The sequence below is a fragment of the Protopterus annectens genome, chromosome 6.part0 (genome assembly GCF_019279795.1).
Source record: "Protopterus annectens isolate FY-2018-M chromosome 6.part0, PAN1.0, whole genome shotgun sequence".
NCBI lineage: Eukaryota > Metazoa > Chordata > Ceratodontiformes > Protopteridae > Protopterus > Protopterus annectens.
The window spans coordinates 1,841,613,131-1,841,631,620 of record NC_056737.1 but is presented as its reverse complement, the minus strand read 5'-3'; the positions used below and the strand labels follow the sequence as shown (position 1 = coordinate 1,841,631,620).

Here is an 18,490-nt window from a genome sequence, read left to right as displayed (position 1 = left end):
GGCATTCCACATCATAAGAACAGGATACAGATTGCAATTTACTTCCCTCCCTAGGTCTGTACGCATCCTGTTTGTCCCCAAAGTCAGCTCAAGAACATTTGGGTCCAAATCAAGTTGTTGCTGGAGCACGGCTCTGTAGTACCAGTCTCCCCAAGTGAAATAGGAACAGGGTACTACTTTAGAATCTTCTTACTACCAAGAAAAGAAAGGTTTTGGAGACCAGTCCTGGACTTATCGAGACTGAACTGGTTCCTGGTAGCCCCAGAATTCAAAAGGCTGACTTTTCAAAAGCTCCTGCATGTGCTTTCCCATCAAGCTTACATGGTCACCGTAGATCTCAAGTACACTTGCCTCCGTATTCTCATAGCAAAGGAACACAGGATGTAGCTCTGTTTTTGGGCAGGTGGAAGCTATTTTCAATTTTGTGCATTGACCTTTGGTTTGTCTACTGTTGTCAGACTGTTCACAATATGTCTGGCCCCAATATTTGTTTTTTGCTGAACAAGGGGTGTGCAGATCTACCCTTACCTAAATGATTGCCCAATCCATACAAAGACTGTGATGGAGCTGGAAGACTGTATGCACCTGACCATGTCCTACCTCACAAACCTGGGAGTCTCCCTGAACATAAAGAAATCTAGTCTTAATACCTCAATCAGACTGGTATTCATAGGTAAGTACTAGGCAAGCTGCCCTTCTGGGCCATTTTAAGCCTAGCCAATTTCCCTTTCAAAGGTGAGAATCAGATCTTATACCTTATGATTGTGAGGAAAACACCTTAATCATTATACCAACCCTCAATCCAAAGATTTAGTGTGGCACAGAACTTTGATGGTTTAAGTGGCCAGATGTTTCATGGGCTCATAGGTAAATACTAGGCTATCAGTCTGCAGACTATTGCAGGCTTAGCTAATAACAAGAGGTCAGAATCAAACTCTGTACCTTGTATCTGTGAGGTAAAGATCTTAACCATTATGCCAACCCTTCCTCACAGAGAAGTTTAGGTTCATAGGTAAATACTAAGCTAGCTGTCATTGTGGGCCATTTTAAGACTATCTAATTATGTTTTCAAAACTGAGAATCAAACATTGTACCTTGAGGAGCTCTGGTAGACACAGAAAAACAAATGGCCTTTCTCCCCCAGGAAAAGATCATAATTTTCTGACCAGATACTTCAAATCAGTATCCCAGCAGGAATCAACTGACAGAGAGATTCTTAGAGCTCTGGGGTGCATGGCTGTCTGCATTCTTATGATTTCCTCAGGCAAAAGCTGCACATGAGGAAAATACAATTACTCCACAAAGGTTTATGGTACCAGCACAAAACAATTCTAGGCTTTAAGGTAAATATTCTCCCATCCTTGAAAAAAGACCTGCTTTGGCCTGTAGTTGCCTACTTTCAGAACAAGGAGCTACCCTTTCAGTGTCCGTTAGGGAACCAAATTATGACCTCAAGTGCTTCAGACTTAACCTGGGGCACACACGCAGGTGTGCTTTGAGTACAAGGTAAGTGGGAGACAGCCTTACTCCAAATTCATATCAGTCAAAAAGAAATTATGGTAATGTACATGGGCATGATGGCATCAAAAACTTGTGTAAACCTGGCACCCTTCTGATGAAAACAGACAGCACCAGTGATGTGGTACATAAACAAATGGGGAGGTAACCATTCCTACTCACTCTGTCACTTCACTATGCAGGTCTGGGAGGTGGCATAAAAAATAAGGTTGCACCTGATAGCGCAGTACCGTCCAGGAGAAAGCAACAATCTGGCAAACCACCTCCAGAAGTGGATGCTAAAAAAATGCTTCTTCAAAGAAGTCACAGAAAAATCGGGAGTGCCAAAAGCAGACCTTTTTGCCCCTCAGAAAAACAGCCAGTTAAAAAAGTATTCCTCAAGTGCCACAGACAACAGAGGCTAGAGGACAGACACCTTCTCTTTCCCATAGACAGGTCTGTTTCAGTATGTCTTCCCTCCCATACCTCTCTTCCCCAGGTTACTAATAAAGATCAAGGAGGAGACCTGAGGGTGAGCTTGATTACATGCTTCTGGCCAAGACAGCATTGGTTCCTTCTGTTGCATAACATGAGCAGGCAAAAAACTTTGCTGCTTCCAGAGAATGTGGATCTCTTGACACAGAAAGGAGGAGCTACAGTATACGCCCTGAAGCTGTCTACCTGGAGGATATAATCCTTATTCTGTAGAGCCAACTCTTAGACAAGGATATTGTAAATATTCTAAAAGAGCCCAGAAAACCCAGTACTTGGATATCAAAATAGAAAATATTTACTGTTTGAGGCCAGACCAAGGGCCAACAAACTTTATTAGCTAACCTGCCATTCTGGTACTGACCTATCTCACTGAACACGTCTACAAAGGCTTCTCTACTCCTCCATCAAATTTCATGCTTCTGTCTGCCTGTCCATGCAGCCCGCTCCGTTTTTTCATCTTATGATGAAACAGTTCCTCAAGGGCATCATCCACCTAAGGTCCCCAGGAGAGCTGCTGTTCCTTCATGGGACCTGTTTTGCTTTGAAGAAGTGCATTCTGCCTCGTTTTGAATTAACAGCTTTTAACTGCATTTCTAGTAGTTGTCATCCCAACCAGGAGAATTTCTGACTAACAGACACTGAAGTGTAAGGAGCCCTTCCTCAGACTTCACCTAGACACAGTCTGTCTGAGGACTAACTCTACATTTATGCCTAAGATGGTTACTGGACCCCTCCTGAATCAACTATAAATCTCTCTCTGCTTTTTCCCAAACTCACAAAACTGGGGTGGGGGGGGGCTTATATTCTTTGGATGTACATAGACAGCTCAGGTTTTACTTGGACAGGACAAAATATTTAGGAAGTCAGACCAACTCTTTGTCACCTTTGCCCCCTAAAAAATGGGCTAACCGTTTAGCAAACAGGCTATCTCTAAGTGGATCTATAACTCCAAGAACTATGGCAGAAATGTCCCAGACCAAATTAGAAGCCATTCCTCCAAAGCCACAGACACTACCGCTGTTTTTTTTCAGGGGAGTGTCCACCAAAGAAGTTCTGGAAGCAGCCATCTGATCTTCAGTTCACACCTTTACGAAGCACTATAACTTGTCCTGTTTTTCTAGAGGTAGAGCTGGGTTCTCCTCTGCAATTCTGCAGGGGCTTCTATCCTCTTTGCTTGACTTCATCTCACCAACCCTCTGTCCTGCGACTTTGGGAAGCCTTTTTATGAGTTCTTACTGCAAAAGTGAAACATGATAAACATAGTACACTTCTGTCTAGTTACCATACATGTAGATGTTCATGTCTTCACAGTTGCAGAAGTTTTGCCTCCCTCCTTCACCTCTGTAATTGTTATGAGTTGGGGTGAGCTCCATATATCCCTCTTTTAGGTTCCCTCCCCATCCAAATTACCCTACAGGTGCCCTTTACCTTGGCCCTGCTGGGGTCAGTGTGGGTGGATTGTGCTTCTGGCCTAGGGCTCAGAGAGTGGGGCTGCAGTTCTGTGAGGACAAGAAAGACCTGAGAAAAGGGCAATCTCCTACTACACTTATAGCCTGACGTGCTAACATTAGAGGTGAGGGCTTCCACTTGGCCTGGAGAAGAGGACAAAATCTGGTATTCCGGCCAGTCAAGGGTTTCCACCTGGCCTGGAGCAGAGGACAAAATCTAGTATTCAGGCCAGCCACTGGCTTCCACAGTAGGAAATTCCAGTCAGTTATTACTACAACAGTGGAGTCACTTGAACATCTGCGTTTATGGTAAGTAGACACAACTGTATTGTTTGCTGTGTCATGCAGCTGGCAAATAAGTATTGCATTTTAGGGCACAAGAATCAAAACTTTTTTAGCAGCATTCCTAGAAGTATGATCTTTCACCAATTATTATCCATTACTTTGTATAATGAATCACTTCAATTGCAGTCACTTTTACATTTTTTGTAATTATAGAATAGAATTATATTTACTTCTTTACAGTTTGTTTGAAATATATGCTGACATTTGAAGAATGTACCTTTCTTTACTTGCTTATGTATTTCAGACAGAGCAACAGTTCTTGCGTTTGATTTGTTCGTCTTTCTTTTATGTTTTATTTTCAGACCACGTCTCTTCCAATAGTGGTAATCTCGAATGTTAGCCAGCTTCCCAGTGGCTGGGCCTCCATTTTGTGGTATAACATGCTGACTAATGAGCCCAAGGTACAGTACATTTTATGGTATAACCAGGAAAGCTTGATATTTGAAGTATGTTTAGGTAAAACTGTGCTGTGTGTGTGTGTGTGTGTGTGTGTGTGTGTGTGTGTGTGTGTGTGTGTGTGTGTGTGTGTGTGTGTGTGTGTGTGTGTGTGTGTGTGTGTGTGTGTGTGTGTGTGTGTGTGTGTGTGTGTGTGTGTGTGTGTGTAAGATTTGTGGCTTATCTTCTTGAAGTAAGGCATCTTACAGGTGTGATTACAAAATGGTAAGCACTCTCTATCAACATACATCACCAGCAATGGCAGGCAATAAGGTCTGTGAGTACAACACTGTGTAATACTAAATTTTAAAGTGCTCTACACAGTGGGTCTCATGCATGAGCTTACCCTTTGTTAGCCTTCTTGCATGCTTCTTTCATTCTTAAATCTTATGATATAGTGGCATTTCCCTTTTGGCCATTCTTGGAGTACTTGCACCAGAGTTAGGGGGCTTGCAATACCCATTGACCCTAGCTTGTTCCATACCCTTGTAGTATTCCATGTAACTCTTGTAACAGTCATTTCAAAAAAGTGCCTAGGTGTATACCTAGGAAAAAAATCAAGGCCCTGTAAAGTGACTGTGTTGTTGCAATATCTTGAATCAGTACCATCACAATGACTGCTCATTCTGGTAGGGTCATCTCATGATGTGAGGGTAGGATTTCTCTACCCCACATACATAAAAATCTCCACTTCTAGGCTTATGTATAATGACCACATCCTGACTTTGCACTTGAATGCAGACATGGGATCTCATAAGGATGATGTAATAAAGCTCTCCTTCATTCCCAAAGAGGAGCACCCACCTATTTTAAGGGATGTGGTAGGATTTAACTTGTACACAGAACAAAGTATGAACCTAAAGGGGGGTGGTTTCAGTAGGGTTCATGGGAGTACAGAGGAAGCTTAGCAGTGGAAGCGATAGGGAGCTGAAGAAAAAAGCTTTTCTCAGTCCTCCGCGTATTCCTTATTTATTATGAAGCCTCTGGAGTTTGATGGCCCTCTGTGTAAAAGAGTACTCTACTACCAACTCTTCTGCTGACAGTTCTTCCTTTGTGGTGCTGCTAATATGATACAGTTTACTCACTTTTCTTATTCCCCCAAGAAATGCCTGAATGCTTACATGAAGCAAACCAAGGGTTCCTATTTGCAAAACATTTGAAGATGGAGTTATTTTGTTTTTTTTTTTCTGCCCAGAGTAGATCACTGATACTATAACATTTTTCTGCCTTCTTCCTTACTGGTAATCTAAGGCCATGTATCTGTATGGGAAAATAATTTAATCTTGTAACACTTTTGCATTGCCGTCCTTTAATTAGTTCTCCCACATGACACATTTCCTATCCTGTTTAGTCAGTCAAACTTTTAAAAGGTCACTTTTTTGTTCCATGTCCACAGAACAGAGAAAAACTCCTGCATGTGTCCGCAAATGTATATTTTCTTGTAGCGTGATGTACAGTGGATGAAGTAGCTATTCTTTTTTTTAATTCTGCTGCTTTTATAAGGCGTTCTGGTAAAAAGGATCCTCATTACCTGAGCAGGTGAGGAAGAATATTCTTATGCTGCTTTTAGGAATGAGGCCCTTTTCATGATTTTTTTAATAAAGTCATTGAAAACATCCAGGGGAGAGGAGAGGAGAGGAAAACCTCAATTTATCTGGGAGAGAGCATGCATTTTCCTGCTTGTTCTCCAGAAATTGTCTTAATTAAGAAGAGGGTCCTATGTTCCAGACTCCTTCCCATCCTCACTCCTGGCCCGCCTGCCAGATCCACTGAAAGAATATGGCCTTAGTTGCAATTTCAGCCCCTTAGTAGTCTTTATTTTTCTCAACTAAATCAGGCTTTCTAGTAGAATGCAGCTTCTGAGTCCTGGACATCATTTGTGGAGGTTAGGTATTGAAGTTTGTCAATGCCTTAGTCCCTCTCCCCTCAACTTGCCCTGCTTTTTTATACACTTTGGAGTTAGAGGTCCTGCTTGCTTAATCTCTGTCCTTTTAGATAAGCAGCTCTGGTCAGAGTACACCATGGGAGTAGGAGGAAATTATTTTACTTCAGTCTTGGAAGTTTGGAAGGCATTATCCCATTCTGGATCTTAAAAATGTAATCTTGTTACATCAAGTAGGTTAGCTGTGCAATTGTTGTCACTTGACACTGGATAGTGTTCATAGGTTCAGAAGTTCATAGGTGTATACTAGGCTAATGCCCCTGGGGCCTTTACAAGCCTAGCCATAGGATTTCCCTGGCATAGTGCCACCCGACCTTAGTTCCCAGTGCCTTTGTCGAGTAGAGCCTCTGGAGTTATCCCCGGGGTGAACTTTCTGTTTTCCATCCACTCATCAAGATTTCTGTTAGAGGGTCAGCGAGGTGTTCTGCTTGACATGTATGGGAAGTCTGTTCCATAGCATGGGCAGTCTCTGGGTTATGAACCTGTCCCTCCAGTATGTTCTCTTAATTGTGGTAATGAGGTTAAGGTCTCTGGAGCATGTGGTGCGGAGGGATTGGGATTTCTTTAGATGCAGCATTTCCAACAGAGCTGGGTCAGACATGGCTTTGTAAGTCAAGCAGAGATCATCTCTAAGTAGGCAATATGAGACAGACAGTAGTTGGAGTTTTTTAAGTCTGTCCATATAGGACAAGTGTTCAAGGCCTAGAATCCTCTTTGTGAGGTACTTTTGCAGCCTCTCCAGTTGTTTGCAGGTGTCTAGTGAGGTACATGCCAAATGGGGTATTGTACTCGATGATTGGCCTAATGAGGGAAGAGTAGAGGGAGACAATGACCTCTTTCTTCCTGGATAAAAAATCCTTAGTAATAATATGTGCCACATAGAAGGCCTTTCTGACCCCAGTGGCAATGTGGTGATCAAAAGAGAGGTTGCTGTCAACCTGTGTTCCCATATCTCTTATAAAGCCTTCTGTGTTCAGTGGACTACCATCAGTGTAATTCATGGGTTTTTCACAAAGGGGATGACGACACATTTTTTGGCATTGAGCTTAAGGCCATGGTTCTGACACCAGTCGTTGGTCTCAGTGAGGCCATTCTGCAGGATGTCAACATCACTTGGGGAGTTAATAATAGCTCCCAACTTGCAGTCATCTGTGAACTTTGTCAGCCAGAGTCCCTTCATGTTGGCCTGGACTTCAGAGAAGTAGATACCAAACAGGAGAGAACCCAGACAGAACCCTGTGGGACTCCACTGTTGACTAGTCGGCAGTCTGACTTGGAGTCAGCTACTTTCACACTGTGGGTGCTATCTGTGGTTCAGTATGCAACCCACCTAGTGATATAGGGGTTGATGCCTAGCTTAGTCAGTTTTTCTATGATTCCTGAGTGGGGAATGGTATCAAAAGCCTTGGCCAGATCAAGGTAGGTTGTATAAACCACCTTGCCTTCACAGCTCTGGTGACTGACACAAATAAGTCGACCAAGTTGAGCAGGCATGATCTACCCTTCACAAAAACAAACTTTGTGGGATCCTGAGTTTGGAGATTCCCTATATCCTTGTTTATTAGGTCCATGATGATTCTGTAAGAAATAGGTAGAGTTCTTGATTTGATGTTGGGATATGAAACTGATGTAAATACTTGGTTTGAGTCATGTTAACTGAGTATGATGCTTGCCTATGCAAGTGGAACATTTTCTTTTGATGCCTTTATAACTAGGTATATATATATATAAACAAGTTTTGTATATTTAAACGACTTTTGCTCACTTAAAATTTGATGCTATCTGGTGCTATTTCTTTAAATGTTTAATTAATTATTTTAATTGATGTTTTAGATTAAATAATTGGGAGTGTCTTGTATATATAAGCACTAAGTTTTAATTAATTAATGTAACCTGATGAAGCGCGCCATGGTGGTGAGTGAAAGCGCTTGTTCCTTTTGTTAAAATAAACTGTTTTTCTTCTTCATCGTGGTGGTTCCTTGCAGTTTAGAATCTGTAGTCACTCCTCCTTTGTGGAGAGGGATGACTGTAGCAGTGCACCATTCAGTAGAGACAAAGCTGGAGGTGAGGCTGTGATTGAACAGGGCACACAGGTGAAATGCCAGTTCACTCTGTAGTTCATGTAGAACACAGCCAGAGATATTGTTAGGCCCTGAAGCTGTATTCTTGGCCTTGGACAGTGCTATTTTAACCTGTGCAGCAGTAATACTGGGTACCTGGCAATCTACTGGTATTGTGATTGGTCCTTTGGGGGGGAGGGGTAAAGTTGGCACTTAATCTGTCAGCCAGTATACTGGCAATATCTGTTGGCTCGGTATAGGAGGTACCATTGTGCAGTAGCTCAGAGCAAATCTGGCTGTTGACATGGAGATTCTTTGCATAACTATAGAAGGCCTTGTGGTTGTCTTTACTATCTGCTGCAATTCTGCTTTCACAGCTAACTTTAGAGGATTTGATGAGGGATCTCAACTTTTTGTTGAGGCTGATAAGGGAGTTTTTCCAGTCTTGGAACTTCACCTTATTCCACATCAGATGTTCATCGTGTTTCACTGTTGCAGTCATTACAAGTGGGTTATCCTGCTGGCAGGCTACCCGCAGTCGGACCGAGTTCCAAAGTCTAGGTCCGGCGTCAGTTGCTGTCGCCTCCTCCTACTGGACAATTTTGTTACTACTGGATACAGCTGTTGCTTCTTTTCATATCTGCTTCGTTTCTCCCTACTGTTGGTACTGCAGTGTGCTCATCTGCAGATTGATATTAGATTGTTCCTTTCTTCTGACTACTCAGAGCTGTCTAGCATGGTGTTCTAGAATTAACTGGGGAGAATAGATTTTTGAAGAAGTGCATAAAAGTGTTTGGTATTGAGGATGTTTTTTATGTAGCAGCAGCTTGGAGGGAGTTTATGTAAGCTGGACTGAAGCTATACATCGCAGGATCATGTTCACTTGGTAGAAAGCTTTGAGAGCCATCCAGTAATGATGTCTGACCATGCATCAATAAAATCTAAAGTAAATAAATAAAGGCCTATAATAAAAAATGGCTTTTGTGTTTCTGTACGGTTATTAAAAAGATAAGAGAAGGGATTACGAGATGGTTGACAGGTAAAATTCAGGAGTTATTTATTATGACAGTCAGAAGTCATTCTTGAGTGGCTTATTAGCATGTGGGATAAAAATAAATGGGTTTTAAAGATACAGTGGAAGTAAGGGAGAAAAAGCTGTGAGGAAAGCAACAAAAACATTTAGAAGACTTGACAAAGGTTAAAATATTGCTGAGGAGAGAGACAGAATGCTAAATGGAAAATAAGTGAGTGTTTGGATAAAATGCATGAGTTTAGAAAAATAGCGATGTTTTTTGACAATAATCCCAGAGCACAGAATTTATTAGCACAAAGACTTAGGCAACAGAAATTGGAAGTACCTGCGGCAAAATCTGGAAAGATTAACTAGGAATCTTGACTTCATAATGGAGGTATTTCATCAATCTTATGAAAATCTATATAGAATAGAGGAGTATAAAATCAGGAAGACATACATTTGAAATTGTTTTTGGAAAATGCAGTATTTCAAAGCCTGATAAGGCAGAAGCTCAGGAACCAACAGGATGTATAATGGAAAAATAAAAACTGATGTATTATAAAGTGGTTGCTAAAAATTTGGATCTCTGTGTTTAATAATGTTTTGAAAGGTGAGAAATACCTGCAATGTGGAAAAAGGCACTGATGGTAGGATTGCTGAAAGAGGGCAAGGACCCTGCAAATCCTGCATCATATCGACCAGTTTAAATCATGATTTTTTTATGTGTATATTAGCTAAGAGAATGGCAAAAATGTTACCAAAGCTGATAGATAATGGATCAATGAGGTGTTGCTGAAGGGAAACAAATATTTGATAAAATTAATAGAGTAAAGATGATTCAAAGGGAATCAAATTTTTTTAAAGAATTCCATTATTGTTATTTAATTTCTGTACAGAGTAAGTGTTTGATAGCTTATGCTGGGAATTCCTTCATTCCTACCTCTTAACACATGCATAGTAAGTTTCATCATGTCTCTCTGCATGTAACTCTAGGTGGAGTGCCTCAGGCCATTAACTCTCACATGAGCCACCACTAGGTTGTAGCTGTGTTTGCATGATTTAAGCGATCTTTGGGCCTTTGTAACATCATTGATCCTGGTGTTGGACAAACAATTCACAGTCACTCTGTTCTTCTGTTTTTTTTTTTTTAGGTCCCCTTGACTGTCATCTTTACCGGCTTAGCTCCCAGTGCCCCAGGTTCACAGTGGGTCTACCAGCTGTTCTCCTACCCCAACCCCAAGACTTACTTCATTATTGCAGAGGCCAGTCATGGATCTTAAGGATGTCCTGGGATGTTGTCTGGTCTGTGCTTCTGTCCAGGTTTTCTTTATGTTTTTTATACCCTACCCACTTCCCCTTTCCACTCCCCCACACTCATTGATTGTGTTGAAGAGCAACTTCCCTCTTTGGACAATGCCTCCCCTTTAGGAGCATATCAGTGAGTGCCCTCCCACCTAAGAGGGGCATGCCCATCCCTTTCCTACTCCATCAGTTGCCCAGGCTGCTAATTGAACTTGAGTCAGCTAGGCTGTAGTCAGGGCTTTATCCCTCTATACCACAGGAGTGAATCAGTCACCCTTTTCTTGTCTGATTTGAGGAGTGTGAAGTCTGTATTCATCACTACAGAATCATCTGTGACTAAAATATTTCCCTGCGTGGACTTAAGCTGCCTTGCTGGTGACTCTTGGGTAAGTTATGTGGATTTGCAGTATGTGTGAGTGGAGAGAAGGAGAACATGCTGCCTTGTACACAGGGGACTGGAATCTTTAAATTGTGATCAAGGAAGCTTTGGCAATTTTTTTTCTTTATAGCCTCTAAGTAAGTTATGGCTTAGTGGTGTGTTGTGATTGAGAGGATTCTGAAGCCTGACTCCTGGTGACTCCAAACATACAGAAACTGATATCCATCAATGATTCTCTTCTGCAGCAGTTCCAGTCCTTGGGGATCACTGTACACCTTTCCAAGTGTCAGACGCAAACTGTAGATTGTTTGCTGGACACCAGTCAGTGCAGGGCCAGTTTCCCTTGAGAAGGACATTCTTGCAGTGTTCACATGGATAAAGTCTAGCATTCCAAAGCAGTGTCAGCACCAAGGGCTTTGGAGCTCATGGTGGCCATGATCTTCCTGATAATGTTTCCAAGGTACCACATGAGTCCTCCATTGTAACCAGTGCTAAGATCTGATGCCAGATTGTATCAGAATTTTATAGGCATGTCAGAGTCACCTGGCATGGTGAATTCTCAATGCCTGCTTCTTCTCTTGTAAGTTCCCAGACATCAGTGACAGTCACTATGGATGCCTCAGCCATAGGATGGAAAAGTATTGTTAAGAAAAGTTGTTTCAAGGTGCATGGTCACAGACTGAGAATAGCCTACACATCAACATCTTGGAAATGAGGGCAGTTCTGCTCCCCCTGCACACCTTTCAGTACCTCCTTCTGTTTAGGAGTTTTTGCGATAGACTGTAATGACTGCTGCAGTATGGTAATGGTGATATACATCAACAAACAAGGAGAGGTGCGATCCTGTTCCCTGTTTCACAAGGCAGTGAGATTATGAGAATGAGCCATGTCCTCATATTGTTTTCTAGTTGCTAATGATATACCTGGAAACAACAAATCCCTAGTAGGAAGGCTCATCTGATACCTACTAATGCCACAGTTGTGGTCCGAGATCTAGAAGGTGGCAAAAATTATTTTCTGCCAATGGAAGAAGCCTCTCTAATTTTGCCTTCCTAACCTTACCAGTGCAAAATGCACTGATTTCTTTGAGCAGTGACCTTGAGAAGCTGTAGTCCAGGCCTATTGTATGTATTTTCACCTTTTCCATTCATTCAAAAGTTTGTACACAAGCCAGATTGATCAGGGCTAAGTTTATTCGCATAGCCTTATATTGACCTTGACAATTTTTCTTTTTTTTTTTTTTTGCCTGTGGCCTTTCCTTCTGGAGAAGTCTGTCAGGTTAAGATCATTCAAAACCCTTTTGATTCACTCATCCTACAGGTTTCACCTGGACCTACAATCCTGCATTTTAAATATTTGTTATCTGCAATTCCAGTGATGAACAAGGTCATAGCTTACCCCAAAAGGGTAGTTTTTGTCATTCTGTCTGCCTGGAAGCCCAGTGCTAGGGAAATGTACAAATGTTAATATATGTGTTTTTCACTGTGAGCATTAAAGAGAGGATTAGACAATTTTGTTTAGAACATAATTATTTTGAATTTAATGGAGAGGTTTTCCTCAGATAAAAGGAACAGTGATGGGGGCATCTTTTGCCCCCATATGCAAACTTGTTCATGGACCTGTTTGAGCAAAATATTTAAGTAGAATGGAATTTTTCAAGAAATATGTGGTTAAATATTTAAGGTTCATAGATGATTTGATTTTCATATGTGATGGTGGAAAATCTCAGGTGCCACAATTTTTTGCAGATTTGCAGTGTAATAGCTTTGGTATTGGATTTGATGGCTTACAAGTGGAAAATAAAGTTTCTTATTTAGATATACAGTTAGAAGGCATTGTAGGACAAAAATATGAACTAGAGTCCATAGGAAATTTCCAGAGGTAAATCATGTTTTGAATGGGGGGAGTTGTCACCCAGAACATTTAATTGAAGCCTTACCATATGGGGAATATCTTAGAATATGTAGGCTTAAATAGTGATGATTTATTTATGTGGAAAGATCTAGAATTTGCATGTGCCCAATTTTTAAGTAAAGGACAAAAGTTAATTAATGTTGAAGAGGCACTGAAGAAATTATTTACATTAATACAATGCCGAGATGACAATAGGGTTAAAATACAACAACATTATAACAAGTATAAATGCTATAAAATGATAGGAACATGAAACAAGTATATTTTGTCACTACATTTGACTTTAATACTAAGGAAATCTACGATATAGTTAAATACTATTGGGGATTTCTAAACAATGACCAAAAATTAAAAAATATTTTGCCCAGTAAGCCATCTTTATCTATGAAAAGAGGTAGAAGTATTATGGATTTAGTAGTTCATAGCCACTTTAGGTGTCCTAAACAAGAGCTATTTATGAGGGTTAATATGAGAGTTATTCAGCCTTGTGGGGACTGTTCTGTTTGCCAGTATGTTGTGCCTTTCTTTGACAATATTAATGGACTAAAGTTTAGTCCTAGGTTTAGTGGAAGCTGCACTACAAAGGGTGTGGTGTATGCATTAAGGTATTCCTGCAACTTATTCTATATTGGTGAAACTAAGAGAATGTTTAGAATGAGGTTGCAGGAACACTTAAGAGATATTAAAAAAAAAGTGAAAAGCTCAGTGTGCCACAATGGTGATAGCAAATGTCTAAGAGCTACAATATTGGAAATAGTTGCTGGTAGTGATGATGGGGAAGTTAAGCAAAGACTTTTGTATAAAGAAACTGTGTGTATATTAAAATATGAAACACTGTCACCTAAAGGGTTAAATAATGAATGTAACTGGAGGGTTTTTCTTTAATGAGTGCTTTTTCCTTAATGAGTGTCTTTTTTAATGAGTGTTTCTTAATTGAATAATTGGAATTGTTATACAATGTTGGTTTGTCATACTGAATTTTATCTCTTGAAGGCTGATAGCTGAGGCGCTAAGATTGATTAAATTTTTTACACTGTGGTCTCCTGCTTTGGTTTTTTGGTGGTATTTCTTCAGTGCTGCTTATTTGTTGCTTTTATGGCAGTGATCCTGATTTCCAACTTCCTCGGATGTTTAGGATGGATTGTCAAAGTAATTCTCAAAGGACTGTCAAGAGTTTTATTACTAGAGGGGCTGATGTTTCAGCTGAGTCGGTTCCAGGCTTTCAGGTGAGAGAGCAGGCTGCTTTACAATGCAGAGAATTTTTGGAAGAGGGTCGAAGCCTTCGTATGAAAAATCCTTTCTCTATTGTAGGACAGAGGAATATGGGAATGTTGCAGCCAGAATTACATGAATCAGTCAATAAACTGGAAAGATTACTTATTAAGGAAACCTCTTTGCAGTGTAATCTACAATATCTACAGAGAGGTATGTGGAACTTGATATCACCCCTCAGGGCTTAAGGGTTTATAAGAATCCCTCTTTACTGTTTGATACAACCAGTGCTGAAGATAAAGTATATGACAAGCGGTGGATGGCTGCAGCTCATAATTGCATATTGGAATGGATCAAAATATTGATAGAGAGGGATGTAGTCAGGCACCAAAGGTTAAGGAAGAAATTGCATCTTTATGTTCCTCTATCTTTGGGCAATTGACTGCAATTAATTTTGAAAACATATTGAAAGAGACCATCGAAAAGCTGCTTGAACTTTCACATAAATTGATAGAACAAAAAACTAAAAAAAGTAAATCGTGATTTGAACAAAAACCTAAAAAAATAAATTGTGATTTGAAAGATTACAATAATGGTACAGACTTCTTTAGCAGTACCAACAAGAGTAAACATCAGAGGGGTGGGCGTTCCCTAGGAAGGGAAGGCTGAAGACATGTCTCTTTTGCATCTTCTGCTAACAGTGGCTCCGAATACGAAGAAGAAACAAGGGACAGCGCTTTGTTTCCAGCGTTGCCAAATGCACAACAACCAGACTATATGATGAACAATTTTCTGAGTAATCAGGGGCCTCCAAACAATGAATGGAAAAGGGGTTGTTTTGAACAGAGCAGTAGACTACAGCAATGGCAGAAACGGTACTGACTTTTTAGCATTTCTAACGCGAGTTAGAAATTGTTCAGATGTTAACAACTCAAATTTAGTGCTTAATTTGTCAGGATGTGATTTAAAGGACAGCAAACTAGCTGTTCTTAATTATGGTTTAAAATGTATCCCTACTGGTTTTATGCGGAAACATATTTTTAATAGCGAAATGTTTTGTTTTATAAGGAAACTACACTTACTGGAATTTTTTTCCAAAGTAAAGATGTATATAACATCTTTGAAATGCTGGATAGTATTTCAGATTTAGATTCTGAAGGTGACATTTTATGTTTCATGTGCTTCTACTTTAGATAGTGAAGTTAATGCATATTGTTTGTTGGACACAACTAAAATAGAAAGCAAGAGTGATTTTATACCCCCATTTACTAATGATACTATCAAACAATATTCAGCAATAGTGAATTATGAGGTAGATAAAAAGTGTAGGGATTTTTTGAAGAATAAAAATAAAGTTGTTTATAACATGTGTAAGGATGAGTGGAAGGCTTTAATGGATTTAAGTAAAAGAGAGAACCTGGTTATTAAACCAGCTGATAAGTGTCATCAAGTAGTGGTTATGCATTATTTACAATATAAAAAGATGTGTGATGATAATTTGAATGATAGTGAAATTTATGTAAAAACTAATTTATCTTATTATAAGAAGGCCATAGTAGAATATAATGAACTACTACTGAAATGATTTAGTCTAAGTTATTTTTCAAAAGAAGATGTAGAAAAAAGTTTGAATCTAGCAAAAGTAGTATTGCTAGATTTTATTGCCTTCCTAAAACACACAAAAGGTTATCTGACCCTCCAGGACAACCTATTGTGGCTGCTACTAATTATTTCTCCCATAAGATTGGATTTCTATTGCGTAGTCTTTTGTTAAAACCAGCTGTGAAATTAGATTCTTATATCAAGACAAAGACTTGTCGCAAAGACTCCTTTGACTTTCTTGAAAAAATAAAAGCTATTGTATGGAAAGAGAATAATTATTGGCTGGTAATGGACATGAAAAGTTTGTACACAAATATTAGCCATCAATTGGGCCTAGAGTCAGTTAAATATGTTTTTGGAGACGACTAGTTATATAGTTGAATTGTTAGAAATTTGTTTAGAACATAATTACTTTGAATTTAATGGAGAGATTTGTCATCAAATAAAAGGAACAGCGATGGGCGCATCATTTGCCCCCATGTATACAAACTTGTTCATGGGCCTATTTGAGCAAAAATATTTCAGTAGAATGGAATTTTTCAAGAAATATGTGATTAAATTTTTAAGGTTCATAGATGATTTGATTTTCATATGTGATGGTGGAAAATCTCAGGTGCCAGAATTTTATGCAGATTTGCAGTGTAATAGCATTGGTATTTTTTTGATGGCTTACAAGTGGGAAATAAAGTTACTCATTTAGATATACAGTTAGAAGGCATTGTAGGACAAAAAATATTAACTAGAGTTCATAGGAAATTTCCAGAGGTAAATCATGTTTTGAACGGGGGGAGCTGTCACCGGGAACATTTAATTGAAGCCTTACCATATGGGGTATTTCTTAGAATATATAGGCTAAATAGTGATGAATTTTTTATGTGGAAAGATCTAGAATTTGCATGTGCCCAATTTTTAAGTAAAGGACATAAGTTAATTAATGTTGAAGGAACACTGCAGAAATTATTTACATTAATACATGGCCGAGATGACAATAGAGTTAAAATACAACAACATTATAGTAAGTATAAATGCTATAAAAATGATAGGAACATGAAACAAATATATTTTGTCACTACATTTGACTTTAATACTAAGGAAATCTACGATATAGTTAAATACTATTGGGGCTTTCTATCTAAGGACCAAAAATCAAAAAATATTTTGTCCAGTAAGCCATTCTTTATCTTTGAAAAGAGGGAGAAGTATTATGGATTTAGTAGTTCATAGTCACTTTAGGTATCCTAAACAAGAGCTATTTTTGAGGGTTAATATGAGAGGTATTCAGCCTTGCGGGGGCTGTTCTCTATACCAGTATGTTGTGCCTTTCTTTGACAATATTAATAGACTAAAGTTTAGTCCTAGGTTTTGTGGAAGCAGCACTACAAAGGGTGTGGTGTATGCATTAAGGTGTTCCTGCAACCTATTCTATATTGGTGAAACTTAAGAGAATGTTTAGAATAAGGTTGCAGGAAAACTTAAGGGATATCAAAAAACAAAAGGTGGAAAGCCCTGTGGCACAGCATTATTTGTTGTGCCACAATGGGGATAGAAAATGTCTAAGAGCTACAGTATTGGAAATAGTTGCTGGTAGTGATGATGGGGAAGTTAAGCAAAGACATTTGTATAAAGAAATGTGTATATTAAAAGGTGAAACACTGTCACCTAAAGGGTTAAATAATGAATGTAACTGGAGGGTTTTTCTTTAATGAGTTCTTTTTCCTTAATGAGTGTCTTTTTAATGAGTGTTTCTTAATTGAATAATTGAAATTGTTATAAAATGTTGGTTTGTCATACTGAATTTTATCCCTTGAAAGCTGATAGCCGAGGCGCTAAGATCGATTACATTTTTTACACTCTGGTCTTCTGCTTTGGTTTTGTGGTGGTATTTCTTGAGATCATTCAAAACCCTTTTGATTCATTCATCCTACAGGTTTCACTGGGACCTTCATGTCCGCATTTTAAATATTTGTCATCTGCAATTCCAGTGATGAACAAAGTCATAGCTTACCCCAAAAGGGTAGCTTTTATCATTCTGTCTGCCTGGAAGCCCAGTGCTAGGGAAATGTACAAATGCACTGTGAGCATTAAAGAGAGGATTAGACCCCTTTTGGCTGCATTTCCTGATATACTTTATTATCTGGTGGAAATATTTGACATGTGCCTCCACTAATCTTCTATAAATGTACAAATCAGCCATCTCAAGTTTCTCCAAAGGGTTCTGTTAAGATTTACAATACCTTTCTAAAAGATGCCTTTTTTTCATCTACCCAATGGGACCTGTATTTTATATTAAAACAGCTTACTTCACTTCAAAAAGGCCTCTAGGACAGAGCTATAATTTCTGTTCTGAAGGCTCTGTTTATTGGCAGTTTCCTCATTAAGAATGTTTTTGGACTTCAGAAAGCTTTTTGTGTAAAACTACCATATCATCTGTTCCACAAGTACAGAGTGGGTATGTGAACAAACTACTTTTTTATGCCCAGAGTAGCTAAGGAAGCCAAACTCAACCAATATAAATGATCTTTTTTAACTTATTCCAGTAAATAAAGAGTATTTTTGCACTGCATGGATGTCCAAGGACAGCATTGTTTCCCTCTGGACAGGTCAAAATATTTCAGAATTGATTCACAGTTCTCGATAGCTAATGCTAATAATAAAGTGGGTAAAAAGTTATTCAAAACCACTTTATTCAGGTGGTTATCTTAGTGAATTTGATAGTGTTATGACAAGTATGGCAAATAATTAGCAGTATAACTTAGAACTGATTGTACAAGTGCCCTGGCTACATTTCAAACCTTTCCATCAGAACCACATTTCTACACAGAATTCTGTCATGATGCTACACAG

The 18,490-nt window shown here is 39.2% G+C and overlaps 1 protein-coding gene across 3 annotated transcripts in view; it reads left to right on the top strand.

Moving 5' to 3' along the window:
* The window catches only part of STAT1 (signal transducer and activator of transcription 1), a 1,683,855-nt gene that overhangs the window by 980,208 nt on the left and 685,157 nt on the right, over window positions 1-18,490 (top strand). For all 3 annotated transcript variants that reach the window (XM_044075195.1, XM_044075193.1, XM_044075194.1), the window contains one exon: window positions 4,088-4,186. In XM_044075195.1, the coding sequence (XP_043931130.1) occupies window positions 4,088-4,186 (99 nt within the window). The remainder of the gene's footprint in view (window positions 1-4,087; window positions 4,187-18,490) is intronic.